General features: G+C 37.2%; 1 protein-coding gene across 3 annotated transcripts in view; it reads right to left on the minus strand.

Moving 5' to 3' along the window:
- si:dkeyp-14d3.1 (transmembrane protein 132C) overlaps positions 1-15,793 on the minus strand; it is a 293,882-nt gene that overhangs the window by 10,320 nt on the left and 267,769 nt on the right. For all 3 annotated transcript variants that reach the window (XM_051901885.1, XM_051901886.1, XM_051901887.1), the window contains 3 exons: positions 14,867-15,075; positions 3,470-3,743; positions 72-263 (listed from right to left, as the gene is read on the minus strand). In XM_051901885.1, coding sequence (XP_051757845.1) covers positions 72-263; positions 3,470-3,743; positions 14,867-15,075 — 675 coding nt within the window. The remainder of the gene's footprint in view (positions 1-71; positions 264-3,469; positions 3,744-14,866; positions 15,076-15,793) is intronic.

The raw sequence follows: 15,793 nt of genomic DNA on the forward strand, positions 1-15,793 counted from the left end.
TGTGGCAGTAAACAGCACATATTGAATCTGAGCACATATTTAACTCTGCCTTGTAGATTTTCCAAAATTACCTGTTTAGGATTGCTGAGCACTTCCTGTGTGGTTGCTGTGGCACTGATGGCTCGGTTACTTCCTGTGCTGAGCTGAAGGCTGAGTGTGAGACCACTGACCAACTGCAGCCCCAGTTCAGTGATGGTCACTCGATCATCCACAACCCTCACCGTCTTCTCTGCCAGGATAGAGTCTGACAGTGGAGACAGAACCTAGAGCAGAGCATACACACAAAAGTGCATTATTAAATACAAGCATCATAAGCAATCTGGGTTGGTGGATACAGCTCTGCCCACAAGGATTACTTCCAATTACAGGGAGAAATATCAGAAACACAGAGCTGTAAACCCATCTAGTGATTGATGCAATAAAAAGGTGTTACAGACAGTCTCCTGCCTGCCCACACTTTCACTGCAGACGAGCACATATTAGGTATCTGGTCTCAAAGCAGACAGGAAAAACAAAATAAATCCAGATGACTAACACCTCCTCAGACACATGTTTTCGCTGCAATATCAGCCCACTTTCCTGGAGACAGAGAAAAGTGGGCTGCGGAAAAGGTAACGTCTTAGTATTAGCTGTGTTCAGACATACAGAAAAAGTACAATGGAACAGTGAGAGGAGTACTTTGAGCAGCACAAGTCAATGACAAAGAAGAGTGTCCATGACAAAGAAAAGGAAAAATCTAGTTTAAAAAAGATGTGGCAAGTTCTTAGAACTGTACTCTTTCTATTAACATTGGTTTCCTTTCTTTTTATATACTTTTTATATACAGATATTCATACAACAAAATATTCTGGGGGCCATGAAAGTTCTTTGAAAATGATCAAGAATGGTGGCAGTGGCTGGCAACTGTTTTTTTAAAAAAAAAAAAAGGGTTTTCATATATATGTATGCACAAAAGTCTTAGGCCACCATATTAGATGTTTTAGCAATGATATAATGACCATATATAAATATGTCTCTTTAATAGAACATAACCAGAAAATACAGTAAATTTGTATGCCGTATTAAAAAACAGCTCATAGCCTAAAGTGGCAAGTATTTAGTGACCTCCCATTATACTTGAGCAATAGCAGGAAACTGGCTCTCTTAAAGGGATAGTTCACCCAAAAATGAAAATTTGATGTTTATCTGCTTACCCCCAGGGCATCCAAGATGTAGGTGACTTTGTTTCTTCAGTAGAACACAAATGATGATTTTTAACTCCAACTGTTGCGGTCTGTCAGTCGTATGCTTGTCAATGGTAACTCCATCTATAAGAGTCAAAAACAACGCTCTGACAACGGAAGTGATGCCTCTCACTCATTGAAGTATAAGCGCGAGACATCACTTCCGTCATCAGAATGCGTGTTCAGACCTCACCAACCGGATGCTCAAGGCAGTTGGACATAGTGGTGTTTTAGAGGTGAAAAATGATATAAATACTGTTCGGTTTCTCACACAAACCGATCGTTTCACGTCTTAGGACATCAATGTGTCGTCACGAGCCACAGGGTTTAATTTGGATTTGTCTGTGCATGTTTTTTTGACTCTTATAGATGGAGTTACCATTGACAAGCATTATACGACTGACAGACCGCAACGGTTGGAGTTAGAAATCATCATTTGTGTTCTACTGAAGAAACAAAGTCACCTACATCTTGGATGCCCTGGGGGTAAGCAGATAAACATCAAATTTTCATTTGTGGGTGAACTAACCCTTTAAAACTAAATGGAATGGAAAAGGACTGGAAGGCCAAGAAAACTTTCAAAATCTGATGAGAAGTCTCTCAGAGTTTCTTCTTTGAGAAAATGGAAGTCCAGGAGACATGTGACAGGAGGTCACACTAAATAAAGTTTTTTGCTTAAAGAAACAATTTTGTTCAGATTTTTTTTTTTTCATTTTGTGTACATATTTCCCGTCTTTTCTTTTTGTATCTTTATTGTATTGTATTTAACAAATATAACTTTTTAAATCTGTATTATTACACAGCTCTGTGGAATACTTGATTCTGATTCTGATCAATTGTGCCATCCAGCGGTATGTTATTCCCCGATAACAACCGCCGAAAACAGGTAACAGAGGCTCATCCAGGTTACTGAAGTCAGCAGCGCTATATGCTTGCTAGGAACGTTTTTTCGAAGTTTTGCATTTGGTGAGCTAATAAAATATTAAAACTCAGTCAAATCAATATTTTCTGTAGTTATTTAATTATGTCATCCAGTATCGTGGACTCGCTCTCTCTTGTTTCATACAAACGCAGCTGCTGCCATTTTGCGACTATTGTTTTATACACTGTTGGATTGTAAGATAAAAAATAGGTATGATTTTAAAACCGTTTTATCTCAGATCAATATCTCTTATCCCCATAATTATTTATGTGGCCAAATGCCGTTTAATTTGTGGTATGACTGTACCTTATCTCTTAAATGTCTGTCTAGTTTGAACTTGCCGCGCTAGCAACTGCTCTCTCTGCGGAAGCTTTGCGTTTAAAGAGCTAATAAAATATTTAGACTCAGATCAATATTTCATGTCTAATTATTTATTATGTGGCAAGTTGCCTTCAATAAGCAGGATAATGTACATCCAATAAGCTGGATAATGTACATCCAGCAGGCTGATGCAAGACCCCTCCGCTTCGTGTCGGGGTCCTGATCACCCTGTCAGGGTTTATTCTGCGATAACAACCGGCTGGATGTACATTATCCCTTACTTAGTAAATTTTGAAATGACACCTGACTAACATTAATAATACTGCAAAAGTATTGTTTGTTGTTAGTTCATGTTAACTACTATAGTTAACTAATGTTTACAAATGAAACCACAATAAGGTTAATTTGTTAACATTAGTTAATGTATTAACGAACATGAACTAACCATGAGCAATACATTTGTTACTGTATTTGTTCATTTTTGTTAACCTTAATTAATAATACAGCTGTTCATAGTTCGTTTATGTTAGTTCACAGTGCATTAACTAATGTTAACAAGATTTTAATAATGTATTAGTAAATGTTGAAATTAACATTAACAAAGATTAATAAATGCTGTAGAAGTGCAGTTCATGTTAACTAATGTAGTTAACTAATATTAACTAATGAACCTTATTGTAAAGTGTTACCAGTCATTTCAATAGGAAACCATGCAACTAACAGAAAGCTGCTTGATATGAAAGTAACATTGGTGTGAGTAGTTCTTCATACAACGCTATGCTATTGACAACGGGCCTTTTTTTAAATGATTAATTCATAAATATTACTACGTTTTAAAGTCGCACCACATGACATTTCACAAACTGAACTAACCTCATCTTGTCATCTGATATTTTAATAGACTTATTGGCTTTCGTTTTTTGTTTTCATTTCATTTTGGTCGCACCACATGACTTTGAAATGGCAGACAAGACATTTTCAAATATTGAAAATATACACATACCTGAATGCTGGTCATGCCTGTGTCCATGCCCTCCAAAACACGTCCCTCTCTTAGCCTGGCGATTCGGGGATCCTCTACTTTCAGGAAGTCCCAGACTAGCTCCGTAATATCCACCTGCCAATCACTGCCTAGCATGTGGGCCACCTGACCTCGAGTCTCAGAGGAATCGGCCACAAAATGTGTGAGCACACGCACCATGGCCCTCTGGTACTGTAGAGTACATGTCTTTCCTCTCCTCTCTTCATCGTCATCATCTTCGCTGTCCCGTGTCGACCTGAGAATGGAAAGGATAAAAGTAGGAATCTCACCAGGATTCTCATTTCTCTGAAATATTTAGCATTTAACCCAATCATGTTTTTGGTTTCATGAAGGATTTTTCATTTCACATTTCACAAAACAACCCTTTTTTTGACAGAAATAACTGTTTGTTGACACACCTCCATTATGCTTCATTAGGCTGATGCATCTTATCAAGAGAGGCTAATTAAGCAAATCAGTTTTATTTAATACTCTATGACTGAGTGACATTTACAGCAAGAGCGGGAAGTCCAATGAAGCTGCTCCTTTCTTTAAGGACGTTTTTATCTGCTTTGATGTTAGAGGCCACTGGATCAAGGTAAAAGGCTTCACAAAGATCACATATTCATATTCAAAGATAGAGCTTAATGTGCTTTAGTAATCAAAGATCAGTTCAAGTATTACATTAAAATCACTTCATGAATGTTTATTTATACCCACGCACATAATCTATGGGTAAAAAAATAAAGTAAAGGTCATGGTCCTTTTAGACTTTTTTTTGCATGGTACAGCAAAAACACAAAATCACTGAAAGTAAACCTCCATGTTGTGTTTAAACACTGAAAAGAGACTGCATTACATTCATTTTTTGCTATCTGTGAGGAAGGGGTGTGTGTGTAGGTCCTCGGGTTCAGATTACAGTGTGTGCAGGTATGGTAATGTGGCATATTGACTTTCACAGCACTGTAATTGAACCCATTTCATAATGCAATCACATCCAACAATTACAGCATAGAAAAAAAATCCTCCACTCACATGCAGAACAATTGTTTTGTTCCACCTCATTAATTATTTCTCCCTCTTACCACACACATAAAATACATATTTGTTAAATATATAACACATTTTAGCCCTACTGCTTTTGTTTATTACACTCAAGACAGTACAAATACAAAAAAAAAAAATGGCTGTATTGTGGTCAGCAGACAAGGTGCAGACTCGTTGGTAGCCGAGGAGCGGATCCACGGCAGTAAAGGCAGCGCAACTATAATGATCAGTCTATAATCCCGCCCACTTTGAAGCGGTACTAAACTGCAGTGGAAAAGCAAAGCGAAAATAAGCGAGCCGAACCAAACCGCGTCATCCCACGCAATGGAAAAGCGGCATTAGATTGACTGCAAAAAAAAAAAAAAAAAGTTAAAATTAATATGACCTAACATGAGTTACCAATTAACAATAGAATATTTATAAATACAAATTATTCAAAGCTAAATTAATAAATGCTGTAAAATTGCTGTATATTGTTAGTTATGATACCTAATGAACTAATGTTAATGAACCTTATTGTAAAGTGTTCCTGGTGCTATTCTTATACGTTACATTTATTATACTTGGTTGGATATTTTATCTGGTGCAGTCACATTTTTGGCCAAATTTTGTGAAAAGCCATAGTCTGTTGTCAATAGTGTATGTATTAAATGTATGAAGCACAGCTCACACAGAAGTCAATTTCAAACCAAGCAGCTTTTTGCGAATTTGTGTGACCAAACTGAACTTGAACAAAATGTGCATGGGGAAATCTTGTAGAATTCTTGATGGATTCTATTAAAATTACTTTTACCTAAGAAAATGTGCCAAACAATGGTAAATGTGACCGGACTTTAAAGGCACAATATGTAAGATTTTTGCAGTAGAATTTCTAAAAACCACTAGGCCAGTGTTATATATTTTGCTCAGTTGAGAACTTACAATATCCCAAATGTTTCCAACTATTTGTAAATCCTGAGAAAATCACGATTTTAACCAAGGATATGGGACGTGTCTGGGAGTCACCTGTCAATGGTGTCATACACGCGTTACCCTCAGTTCCGGTTTTATTTTATAGAAAGCATGGAAACATGGAGACGCTTTAATATATTACATGTTTTATTAGACAAGGGAACAACTGTTTGGTTACATTTTTTAGACAGAAACCTAATTGTTGTTATATAGCTCAACACGTTTAGTCTTATTGTTTAAATCTAGTTTTCTTGATTTTTTTTGTGAGTACCATGCTTTACCATGCCTCAGAGAAAAACACTATTTTGTCAAGTAGCTAACATAGCATAATCAGATGCAGAACAGTAATACAGCATTTTCTCCATCACACAATACGTTTTAAAATTAATTGCATGCCATTTATCAACACAAGCCATCCAGCATTTAATATGATATTCTAAAATCGATCTATCTTACTGCAGTGTGTCTCAAACAAGCGTCTCACAGCAGCCACTGAGTGAATGCACAGAGTAACGTTATAACATAATTTTCAACACACTCAAATGTATCTAATATGAATAACAGTGCTGTGTTACCTCATACATTTGACCGGACGAAGCGGAAGCGGTGACTGCGGCATATTAAAAGTTCCGCTGCTCGCGAGACGCGTGTCGCGTTCGTCTCTCATTATCAATCGCTCCAGCGGCCTAGTTTAGCTCTCACAACACTCGCCCCTGCTCTGCTTCATACTACAGTAACGTTAATAATCGCATCCATGAACATGATTTCTGCTCGAATCCCATCCCGATTCTTTTCCACTGGCTGTGAGGTGAAGATGACATATCTCAAGATTACATGCTCAAACTCGCCATCACCAAGCTATGCCTTTGTTTTGAATAGGCGACCTCTAGTGGCGAAAAATCGCCATATTGTAGCTTTAAGGCAGTGACATTCAAAAACAGCTTAATTGTGGTCTATAAAGGTCTAAATACTATTTTCTGAAACTCCAGGTAGTCAACACCCATTAGCTAGTCAAGAACAAGAGCAAAATGTTCCCAACCATGCTATTGTTTATAATTAAGTGCACATTTTTGTTATGATGTAAAAAATCCATCCATGGATTTTCAAAAAAGCCACAGTTTTAAAAATGTCTTCATGGGAAGGGATAGGATATTAACAAATTGCTTTTTGTGATTTAGCCATCAGCTGTTCTGGGTGAGATCACAGTGGCAGTGCTCGGTTATTTACCTACACAGGAGGTCTGAAGACGATTCAATAAACAATATTTTCCACAAAGCAGACAGATGTCCCTTAAAGGGAGCAGCCCTCCCTCACTAGCACCACATATCTCTCTCACACAGCATCATTCCTTGATACATACTAGAATAGTCATTCCCAGTGGTTGGACTTTATCATGCCTGCCTGGTGTTGAGAGAGCACTGTTAACACCAGTCCGTAAAGTGCGGGAGAGTCTGGCACTCTACACGCTACAGGCTTGGCACGAGCACAAAAATGCTCTCTTGGGTCAGTTTCTCTCTCACGCACTACACGGACCAACTGGCAGTGCATTTGGCAGAGGCCGAAGAGCTTTGCGATTCTCTCTTACATACTTGCATACAAACATATAGCGGTAAACAAATGGATCATCAGTGCCCACTAGCACCAAACCGTAATGCTGTTACATCAGCAAGGTCATGCCTGTTATGCCCTGATAAATGAGAGTGTATGGAGAGGGAAATCAGTGGTGAATGCAAAACACACACACAAACACTGCCATATTTTGAGGTGATGAGCCAAAATTGACATTTTCTCCTCTCTTGGATAAAAAATGTCTCTAGGTCAAATAAAACAAATGTGAGGTGACATTGCCATTTTTAACATGCACGTTCATTCTTGCTAAACATGTTCACTTTGTGATAATCACAGGAAAGATGAATGTACTTTGGCATGCGCTATGTAGACCGGACTGCAGCTGTGTGAGCCAACTCTACCACTGGCTAATGAGCGTCTGGGCCGGCCTAACACGTGTTCATAAACTGCTGACAGAGTCTCTTGACTTTCTGTAGCGCTAGGTGAGCTAGCGGAGGCATGCTAATTAGTTGTGATGTGCTGACGATGAAATCCTTCATTTAACAGCATGCATTTTAGAGGATATATGTGGAGATGTAGCCATTTGAGTTAAAAAAAAAAAAAAAAAAAATCATGTCCTGGTACCTCGAAACAATCTTGCTAACAAAAACAAAATTAACGTTAACCAGGGGCACTGAAATTGGTGAGGCCTCTGATCTAAACTTAGTCAGCTGATTTTTTCCAAAACTGGTGTTGTGCAGAATCCTGTTCCCCTGCAGAATCCTAAATCTCTTGGAACCCAAAGCTACTTCATTAGTTATAGGTACTATATTTGGTGCCTGATAATAAATTTTAGAAAGCCATTTACAGGGCATTTATTCTTAACCATCAAAATATTGTAATATATTTTACATATCACATTATCAGAACAAGCTACACAATAACAAGCTTTATTTTGAACATCGAGAAAGGGGAATAGAATTCTGTGTTTGGGATCTCACTTTATTGTAAAGCAGGGATCCTTAAATAGCGGACCGCAGTCCGGTTTCGGACCCTGGCTTGGTTCCGACTGGACCACGAAACAATGACAATGGTAGCACCATTTTTAATTACTAGTTAACTTTTTTTTTTTTTTTTTTCTGTTCATTATGAGCGGTTTGATTATGCATGTTGTCAATTTGTTTTTGTTTTTAAGCAAAATATAAAATGGTTCAGACTTCAAGAGGAACAACTCTAAACCCCCATACAGTATCTTTCAGTTACATGGCCTTCTACCATACATGCATCTCTAAATGTAAAAATAGTAATAGCTTGATAAAACATCTTATCTTTCCCTTTAATATTCATATCCAATTGAGCTAAACTGATGAGTTTTTAATTCTCAGACACCATTGCTTTGAGGGCCCAATATACTCATCTTTGATGACTATTTTGACTGTTTAAGATTTTTTTTAGTACTACTGCTGCCCTATTCCAAACTATTCCAAAAAAATTGTCCGGACCTCTGCTTGGAAGGAAATATACAGACCGGACCTCTTGGAACTATAATTGAATTGAATTCCCCTGTTGTAAAGTGTTACTGAAAAGTATTTTTGTTCTATTTCTATATATTATATTTATCTAATAAATAGCACTTGGTTGGATATTTTGTTTATCTAAAGGTATGGGCACATTTTCAGCAAAATGTTGCAGGCAAAAACGATCCATTGACAGTACTAGTGTACTGATTTATGAACAAAGTGGCTTTAAGGCAAGCCTCCAAGGTCTGTTTAAAAAAAAAAAAAAAGGCAGTTTTATCAGAGAAAATTTTTGTGACAGGTAGTATTCAGTTTATGGCACTTCTTATTAATGTCTATGGTATCCGCAAGCAGTGATTGACTGTCGCACAACTCTGAAATTAATTCAGTGACGTTGAGGCTGTAATGTGATTGGTTATCAAGGCACATGTGATCAAAGTTGGTCATTACACTTTCTCCAATAGAAGAGCCGCTGACCTTTTATATTTATTTAAAAACAAAAGTTTTTGTTAAAGAGTTAAAAGCCATGAACCAAGCCAACCAGCTATGAGGTGAATCACAACACTACACATTTTGATTTGAAGCAAAAAAAGTATTTGAAAATCGGACAAAAATACAAAGATACAAGACTGTGTACTTAACGGCTTCAATGATGGAAAAAACTACAATCCCACGAAGCACTGCGAACAACATAATCAAATTAAAAACAATGGGAGAAACTTATTTACATATTTACAAATGTTGATTATATATATATATATATATATATATATATATATATATAAAAAACTATATTTTAAGTTTATTTCAAAATATACATATACACATACAAACATTTAAGTAATTTGAGAGTGTAGAGAGATCGACTCGATAACGCTCTTTGCAGTGCTTCATGGGAGCGGACGGAGCTAAGAAGATCTTTTGGGGAGTGTTGCTTTTTTTGACTGATTGGTATAATTTTCTGTACAGCATCATGGGTAATGTAATTTTTCACCAGTAATTCCACAGTTTTTAAAAAATAATCTGAAATAATATGGGCAGACATCTTTAGCAGAAGCAAATATCATTGATTAACAACCTCCTAACTCACAGTAGGTTTAAAAGGTTTATAAGTTACTGTTCAAAAACAATTTCCCTATGGAGAAAAATCAATGGAGTTTTTACTTCCGGAACCCGACTGTTGCATTGTATTGTGTCAATTTAATCATCATTTATTAGTAGGGTTTTTAAATCTAAGTTTGACTGAACTAGCAACACCAAGCAGCGTGTGGGTGCTGCTGAAGTAACTAGTGTAAAGAATACTACAACATGAGTGAGTGGGTTCTTAAGGTGTCACCACAGCATTGTGCATTATTGCCACAGGACTGCGACATTAGAATGGACTTGGAATCTTAGAATGGGCTCTGTCACAGAATCAGAATATGATTGCGTCAGGTGGCCATCTTGTTAGTGCTCTCCGAGATTGAGGCTGTCAGGAGGACGGCAATTGAGCCCCTCATTAGAGTCCACTCGATCCACCATGACAGACAACCTCCCACTACTGGAGACACAGCTCTATGAAGATCCTGCTGGTGTAGGGCTTTATCACTTGCGTCATTTAAGTTCAATTTGACTAGTGTTGTCCAAAGAATCATTATTACATACTGATTATATTCACCTTAATTTGAACAGGGATTTCAAATGAGTACACAAATTAGATAGCTCACTCACAAAACACATTGAAGTTACCAGCAGAAAACTGATTTTTACATTTTCTTCAAAAAAAGCTGGAGGTCGCCTAACAACTTTCCCAGAGAATTCACTGCTAAGATGTTCAATCTCTAGGGCATTGCTTGGGTGTTGTGGGTAGTTGCTATGCAGTCACTTGCTAATTAATCATAAAAGTGTCCACCCTTAAAGGGTTAGTTCACCCAAAAATGAAAAATCTGTCATTAATTACTCACCCTCATGTCGTTCCACACCCGTAAGACCTTCGTTCATCTTCGGAACACAAATTAAGATATTTTTTATAAAATCCGATGGCTCAGTGAGGCCTGCATTGACAGCAAGATAATCAATACTTTCAATGCCCAAAAAGGTACTAAAGACATATTTAAAACAGTTCATGTGACTACATTGGTTCAACCTTAATGTTATGAAGCAGCGTGAATACTTTTTGTACACCAAAAAAAAAAAAAAACGACTTTATTCAACAATATCTAGTGATGGACGATTTCAAAACACTGCTTCATGAAGCTTCGAAGTTTTACAAATCTTTTGTTTCAAATCAGTGGTTTAGAGCGTATCAAACTGCCAAAGTCACATGATTTCAGTAAATGAGACTTTATGTCATGTCATAAGTGTTTTTAAACGGTCCGAAATTTCAGTGGTTCACCACTGGGGGGTTTGGCAGTTTGATATGTGCTCTGAACCACTTATTCGAAAGAAAAGATTCGTAAAGCTTTGAAGCTTCATGAAGCAGTGTTTTTTTGGCGCACAAAAAATATTCTCATCACTTCACATCATATTCTCAACAATAAGGTTGAACCACTGTAGTCACATGATCTGTTTTAAATATGTCTTTAGTAGCTTTCTGGGCATTGAAAGTGTTAATTGTCTTGCTGGCAATGGAGGCCTCACTGAGCCATTGGATTTAATCAAAAATATCTTAATTTGTGTTCTGAAGATGAACGAAGGTCTAACAGGTGTGGAACGACATGAGGGTGAGTAATTAATGACAGAATTTTCATTTTTGGGTGAACTAACCTTTTAAGTTTCTATGATATTCAGATCCCTAGATATGAGTGAGGTAGGATAAGAGTAAGAATATGGGATATTTTCACACATTTTATCATCTGATTACTTAGAATCCTCAAAAATCCGCAATTGGAGGAATCATTTGTAATACAAATTGTACAGGAACTAGAGCTGCACTGGCCAACCGGTCATCAAAAATTAAATTAAAAGAAAATCTTTATCATTGAAAAACACATACACTTCAGCTTTACTGGTGCTTGACCTTTTCAGGTAGAGTTACATACACAAACACCTTGCTTCTCTTACTTCTACTTCTTAGAAACACATAAATAGAAAAGCATAATGAGCAGGTTGATGTAAAAATAAAGAAAGAAGCGTGAAGCAATTAGCATCCAACATTCATTCTGTGGACAAACATAGAGCAACTCATTAGTGTTAACCGCTTTGTTTGATGTGTATCCATACATAAACCACAAAATGAGCTATTAAGAAAACACGCACTTCAACTAACAAACGGGTTTGTTAGTTATTTTGGTAATAGTACCGTAAACCAGTGGTGTACTGATAATCCAGGGTGCAAACCATGTATAAGGAGGCCGCAACATAGGGGCTACATACGGTCCCCCATAATTGGCATTGGGAGTCTTACACAGCAAAAAAAAAAAAAAAAAGTCAGGTCAAAATAGAGATGCACCTTTTTAAAAAAGATATGTTGCAGAACTAAACGGATATGAACACATCACTGTCACCACACTCTTCCTCCCAGTGCTGCACTGTCAGTCTGCTGAACTGCCTATTTTTCCTACGTACTTTTTTAAAGTAAAGCCGACAGTGTACATGTCAGGTACTTTACTTGTGTTGTCAAAAAGTTGAGTAGAGAAGTTTGGGAAGGAATGACACACAATGTACGGGACTTCCCGTTTAGCTCAAACTCTCAATGAATCAGTATTGTAACTGTCTCAAGGGCTTCCCTCAAACTCTTGGATTCACAATCCACCGAATACATGTACAGCCAGAGCAACCCATCGGGAACTTCAAATTTCACCTATGAAGAGCTTCATATTTTATATTCTGTATTCTCAGCTTCTCACACGCATTGTGAATCATTCCACATGGGACATACGAAAATGGAGACATAGAGGAAACTGCCTCCATACCTCCAGGAAACCGTATATATTGACTTTATTCTATTTTGAATTCACAAGCCCAAGCCTCCCTGTGGGTTATAGGGAGAGAGGTGAAATGTATCCCTATACTTCAGTTTCGAATGACAACAAAATATTATAGGTGCATGCTGGGAAATTGCAGCCAGGAGCTATTCAATAGGTTTAAAATGATCAACCCCCCAAATGTGCTTGTTTCATAACTCAAGGATTTCTTGCTTTTACAAATTCACTGACACCGCACACAGACTTTTAGCAAACCCAAGGACCCCCAAAATCAATACTATGATAACTTTATTAATAACTATAACAACCCTAATTAGATTATATAATGATTAACATAATGCATATTAATAATTAGAATAATGGTCTGATTCATATACAGTGTTGTCATACTCAGATATGAACATGAACTTATATCCGAATGAAATTAATATGAATGCTTAATATAAATTACTGCTCTTATAATGATTAAATAATGATTGTTAATGAAATCAATGGAAATTGTAGTGTTACTGTTTCCCAGTGGAGCTCAATACTCTAGATTTCACATTCACATTCTTTTGTATCACATCCTTTGTGCTATCATGGATTCACAACACTACTGTACTGCCCGACAGAGAGTTTGTTTAATGGTTTCACACTTCAGAGCTGCTGGTAAGATCTGTTTCTCTGTGATTGTGTGGGGATTCTCACATTCTTTGCACTGCACAACTCTCAGTACAAATCGATATAAAAGGATTTGTGCATTTTCCCCTTTAAAGTTTTAACGTTTTTTAAAATTCATTTTTATCCTAAAATACTCTGTGGGTTTATGCTGAAAACTGCTGTAATTTGTCTTCATTTATCTGATCATTTTGAAAGTTTTATATGCTCACTAGGGATAGATATCTCCTATTCTGTGCCAAACACATATTTAAAATAATCATTGGAGCATTTTCTTAAAGGGTTAGTTCACCCAACATGAAAATTCTGTCTTTAATTACTCACCCTCATGTCGTTCCACACCCGTAAGACCTGACCTCATCATCAGAACACAAATTAAGATATTTTTGATAAAATCCGATGGCTCGTGAGGCCTGCATTTAGAGCAAGTTAACTTAGCCCAGAAAGGTACTAAAAACATATTTAAAACAGTTCATGTGACTACAATGGTTCAACCTTAATGTTATGAAGCGACGAGAATACTTTTTGTGCGCCAAAAAACAAAACAAAATAACTTTATTCAACAATATCTAGTGAAGTGTGATTTTAAAACACTGCTTCATGAAGCTTCGAAGATTTACAAATCTTGTTTCAAATCAGTGGTTCGGAGCGTGTATCAAACTGCCAAAGTCACATGAACCATTGAAATTTCGAAACACTTATGACATAATGAAGCCTTGTTTACTGAAATCACGTATGTTTGAGATCGTTTGATACACGCTCCGAACCACTGATTCGAAACAAAAGATTCGTAAAGCTTTGAAGCTTCATGAAGCAGTGTTTTGAAATCTCCCTTCACTAGATATTGTTGAATAAAGTCGTTATTTTGTTTTTTTTGGTAAACCACTGTAGACACATGAACTGTTTTAAATATATCTTTAGTACTTTTCTGGGCATTTGAAAGTCTAAATTAACTTGCTCTCAATGGAGGCCTCGTGAGCTATCGGATTTTATCAAAAATATCTTAATTTGTGTTCAGAAGATGAACGAGGGTGTGGAACGACATGAGGTTGAGTAATTAATGACAGAATTTCATTTTTGGGTGAACTAACACTTCAATTTTTAAGTTCCTTTAAGTTTCTACCTGCAGGATTTTCAGCCTCAGTTCCCTTTCGAGTGGAACTCAAAACCACGTCATGGCTCACGCGAAGCATTCCCATAGCGTTAAGCCATGACGCGGCGCCTCGTTCCCCTCTCAGGGAACAGGGTTACATATAAAAACCTGAGACGTTTCATGTTTTATGGGGACATTCCATAGACATAATGATTTTTACACAGTACAAACTGTATATTCCATCCCCTAACCCTAAACCCATCACAGAAAACGTTCTGCATTGTTACGTTTTCAAACATCACTTAGTGTGATTTATAAGCTGTTTTCATCATGGGGACCAACAAAATGTCCCCATGAATTAAAAAATGTTTTGTATTACTGGGACATTTGGTCCCCACAACGTGGGGTTTACTCACACATAGAAAATTATATAGGTTTTAAATATCTTCCCACAGACCACTTGCACATTCACAGACCCTAGATGAAAACCCTGGCAACAACAGATTGCAAAATCCCACAAACACACTAAAGGTTGAGATGTGTAGAAATATGTGATTGACAGGTGTTTTAATTTCTGTGGAAGTTTTCAATGTGCATGCAGATTCAATGTTGGTGCCAATCACTAAATATTTTCAAAATCCATCGCAAACATTCGTACCTCTGGGCATTACTGTTTACGGGAATCCTCCAGCCTTTTATCTGACTGAGTTCAGTATCTGAAACTTCGATGTGCAGGGGCAGTTTTGGAATCCAGACCTTCACCTCCAGCTGAGCCTTCAGGTAACCATATGTGAAGTTCACCAGCATTCGGACCCGTCCCCTCATCTCTTTGCCATTCACGTAGACGTAATCACACCTGTCTGATACCTGAGAGAAGAAAAAAGATTATGTCAGTGATGGAGAGGTGAGAAAAGAACAGGGAATTGATCTTTTCAAGACACCATAGTGAACTTCACATTACCAAAATCAATACAATGCATCTGAGCAAAAGATAAGGTATATTTGAAATGGATTGACAGTGAAATCTGACAATATTACGAAAATATTTTATTGTGAAGAGCCGGCTTTGACTCTTTGTGAAAAGTTTGTGTTTTGGTATAAGTATCATCTTGATTCATGCACGCCGATTTAGGTCATGGTTAAATATCCCCTGTCTTAAGATTTCTGGGGTGTGTTTTCACCCTGACTCCCACAATCTCTCAGTCTTCTTCCCCACAGTCTTTCTCATCTCTTTCAGTTCTATCGGTTTCTACCTTTGAATAAAAAGATAAAAGCAGTACTGGCTCTCACACATTTAACAAGGCACTACAGATGCCCAAGATGAAAAGATTGAAAGTATAACTGCATGTGAGTGTGGCTTTACTTTGTTAAAGTATAAGCTAGATCTGACAACACCTTCTGCTGATGTCACATATGGGAATGTCCTCAAATAAACAAAAGTCTATGCTATGTCTTCAATTAAGTGTGTCTGTGTCTTTTCTGGTCTGTGTTATGGATAACAACCAAAGGTCCCTGCAAGGATAATCATGTGATAATCATATGAAATGTCTTAAAGGTGCAGTAAGTGATTTCTGAGAAACGCTGT

The sequence above is a fragment of the Ctenopharyngodon idella genome, chromosome 8 (genome assembly GCF_019924925.1).
Source record: "Ctenopharyngodon idella isolate HZGC_01 chromosome 8, HZGC01, whole genome shotgun sequence".
Classification (NCBI taxonomy): Eukaryota; Metazoa; Chordata; class Actinopteri; order Cypriniformes; family Xenocyprididae; genus Ctenopharyngodon; species Ctenopharyngodon idella.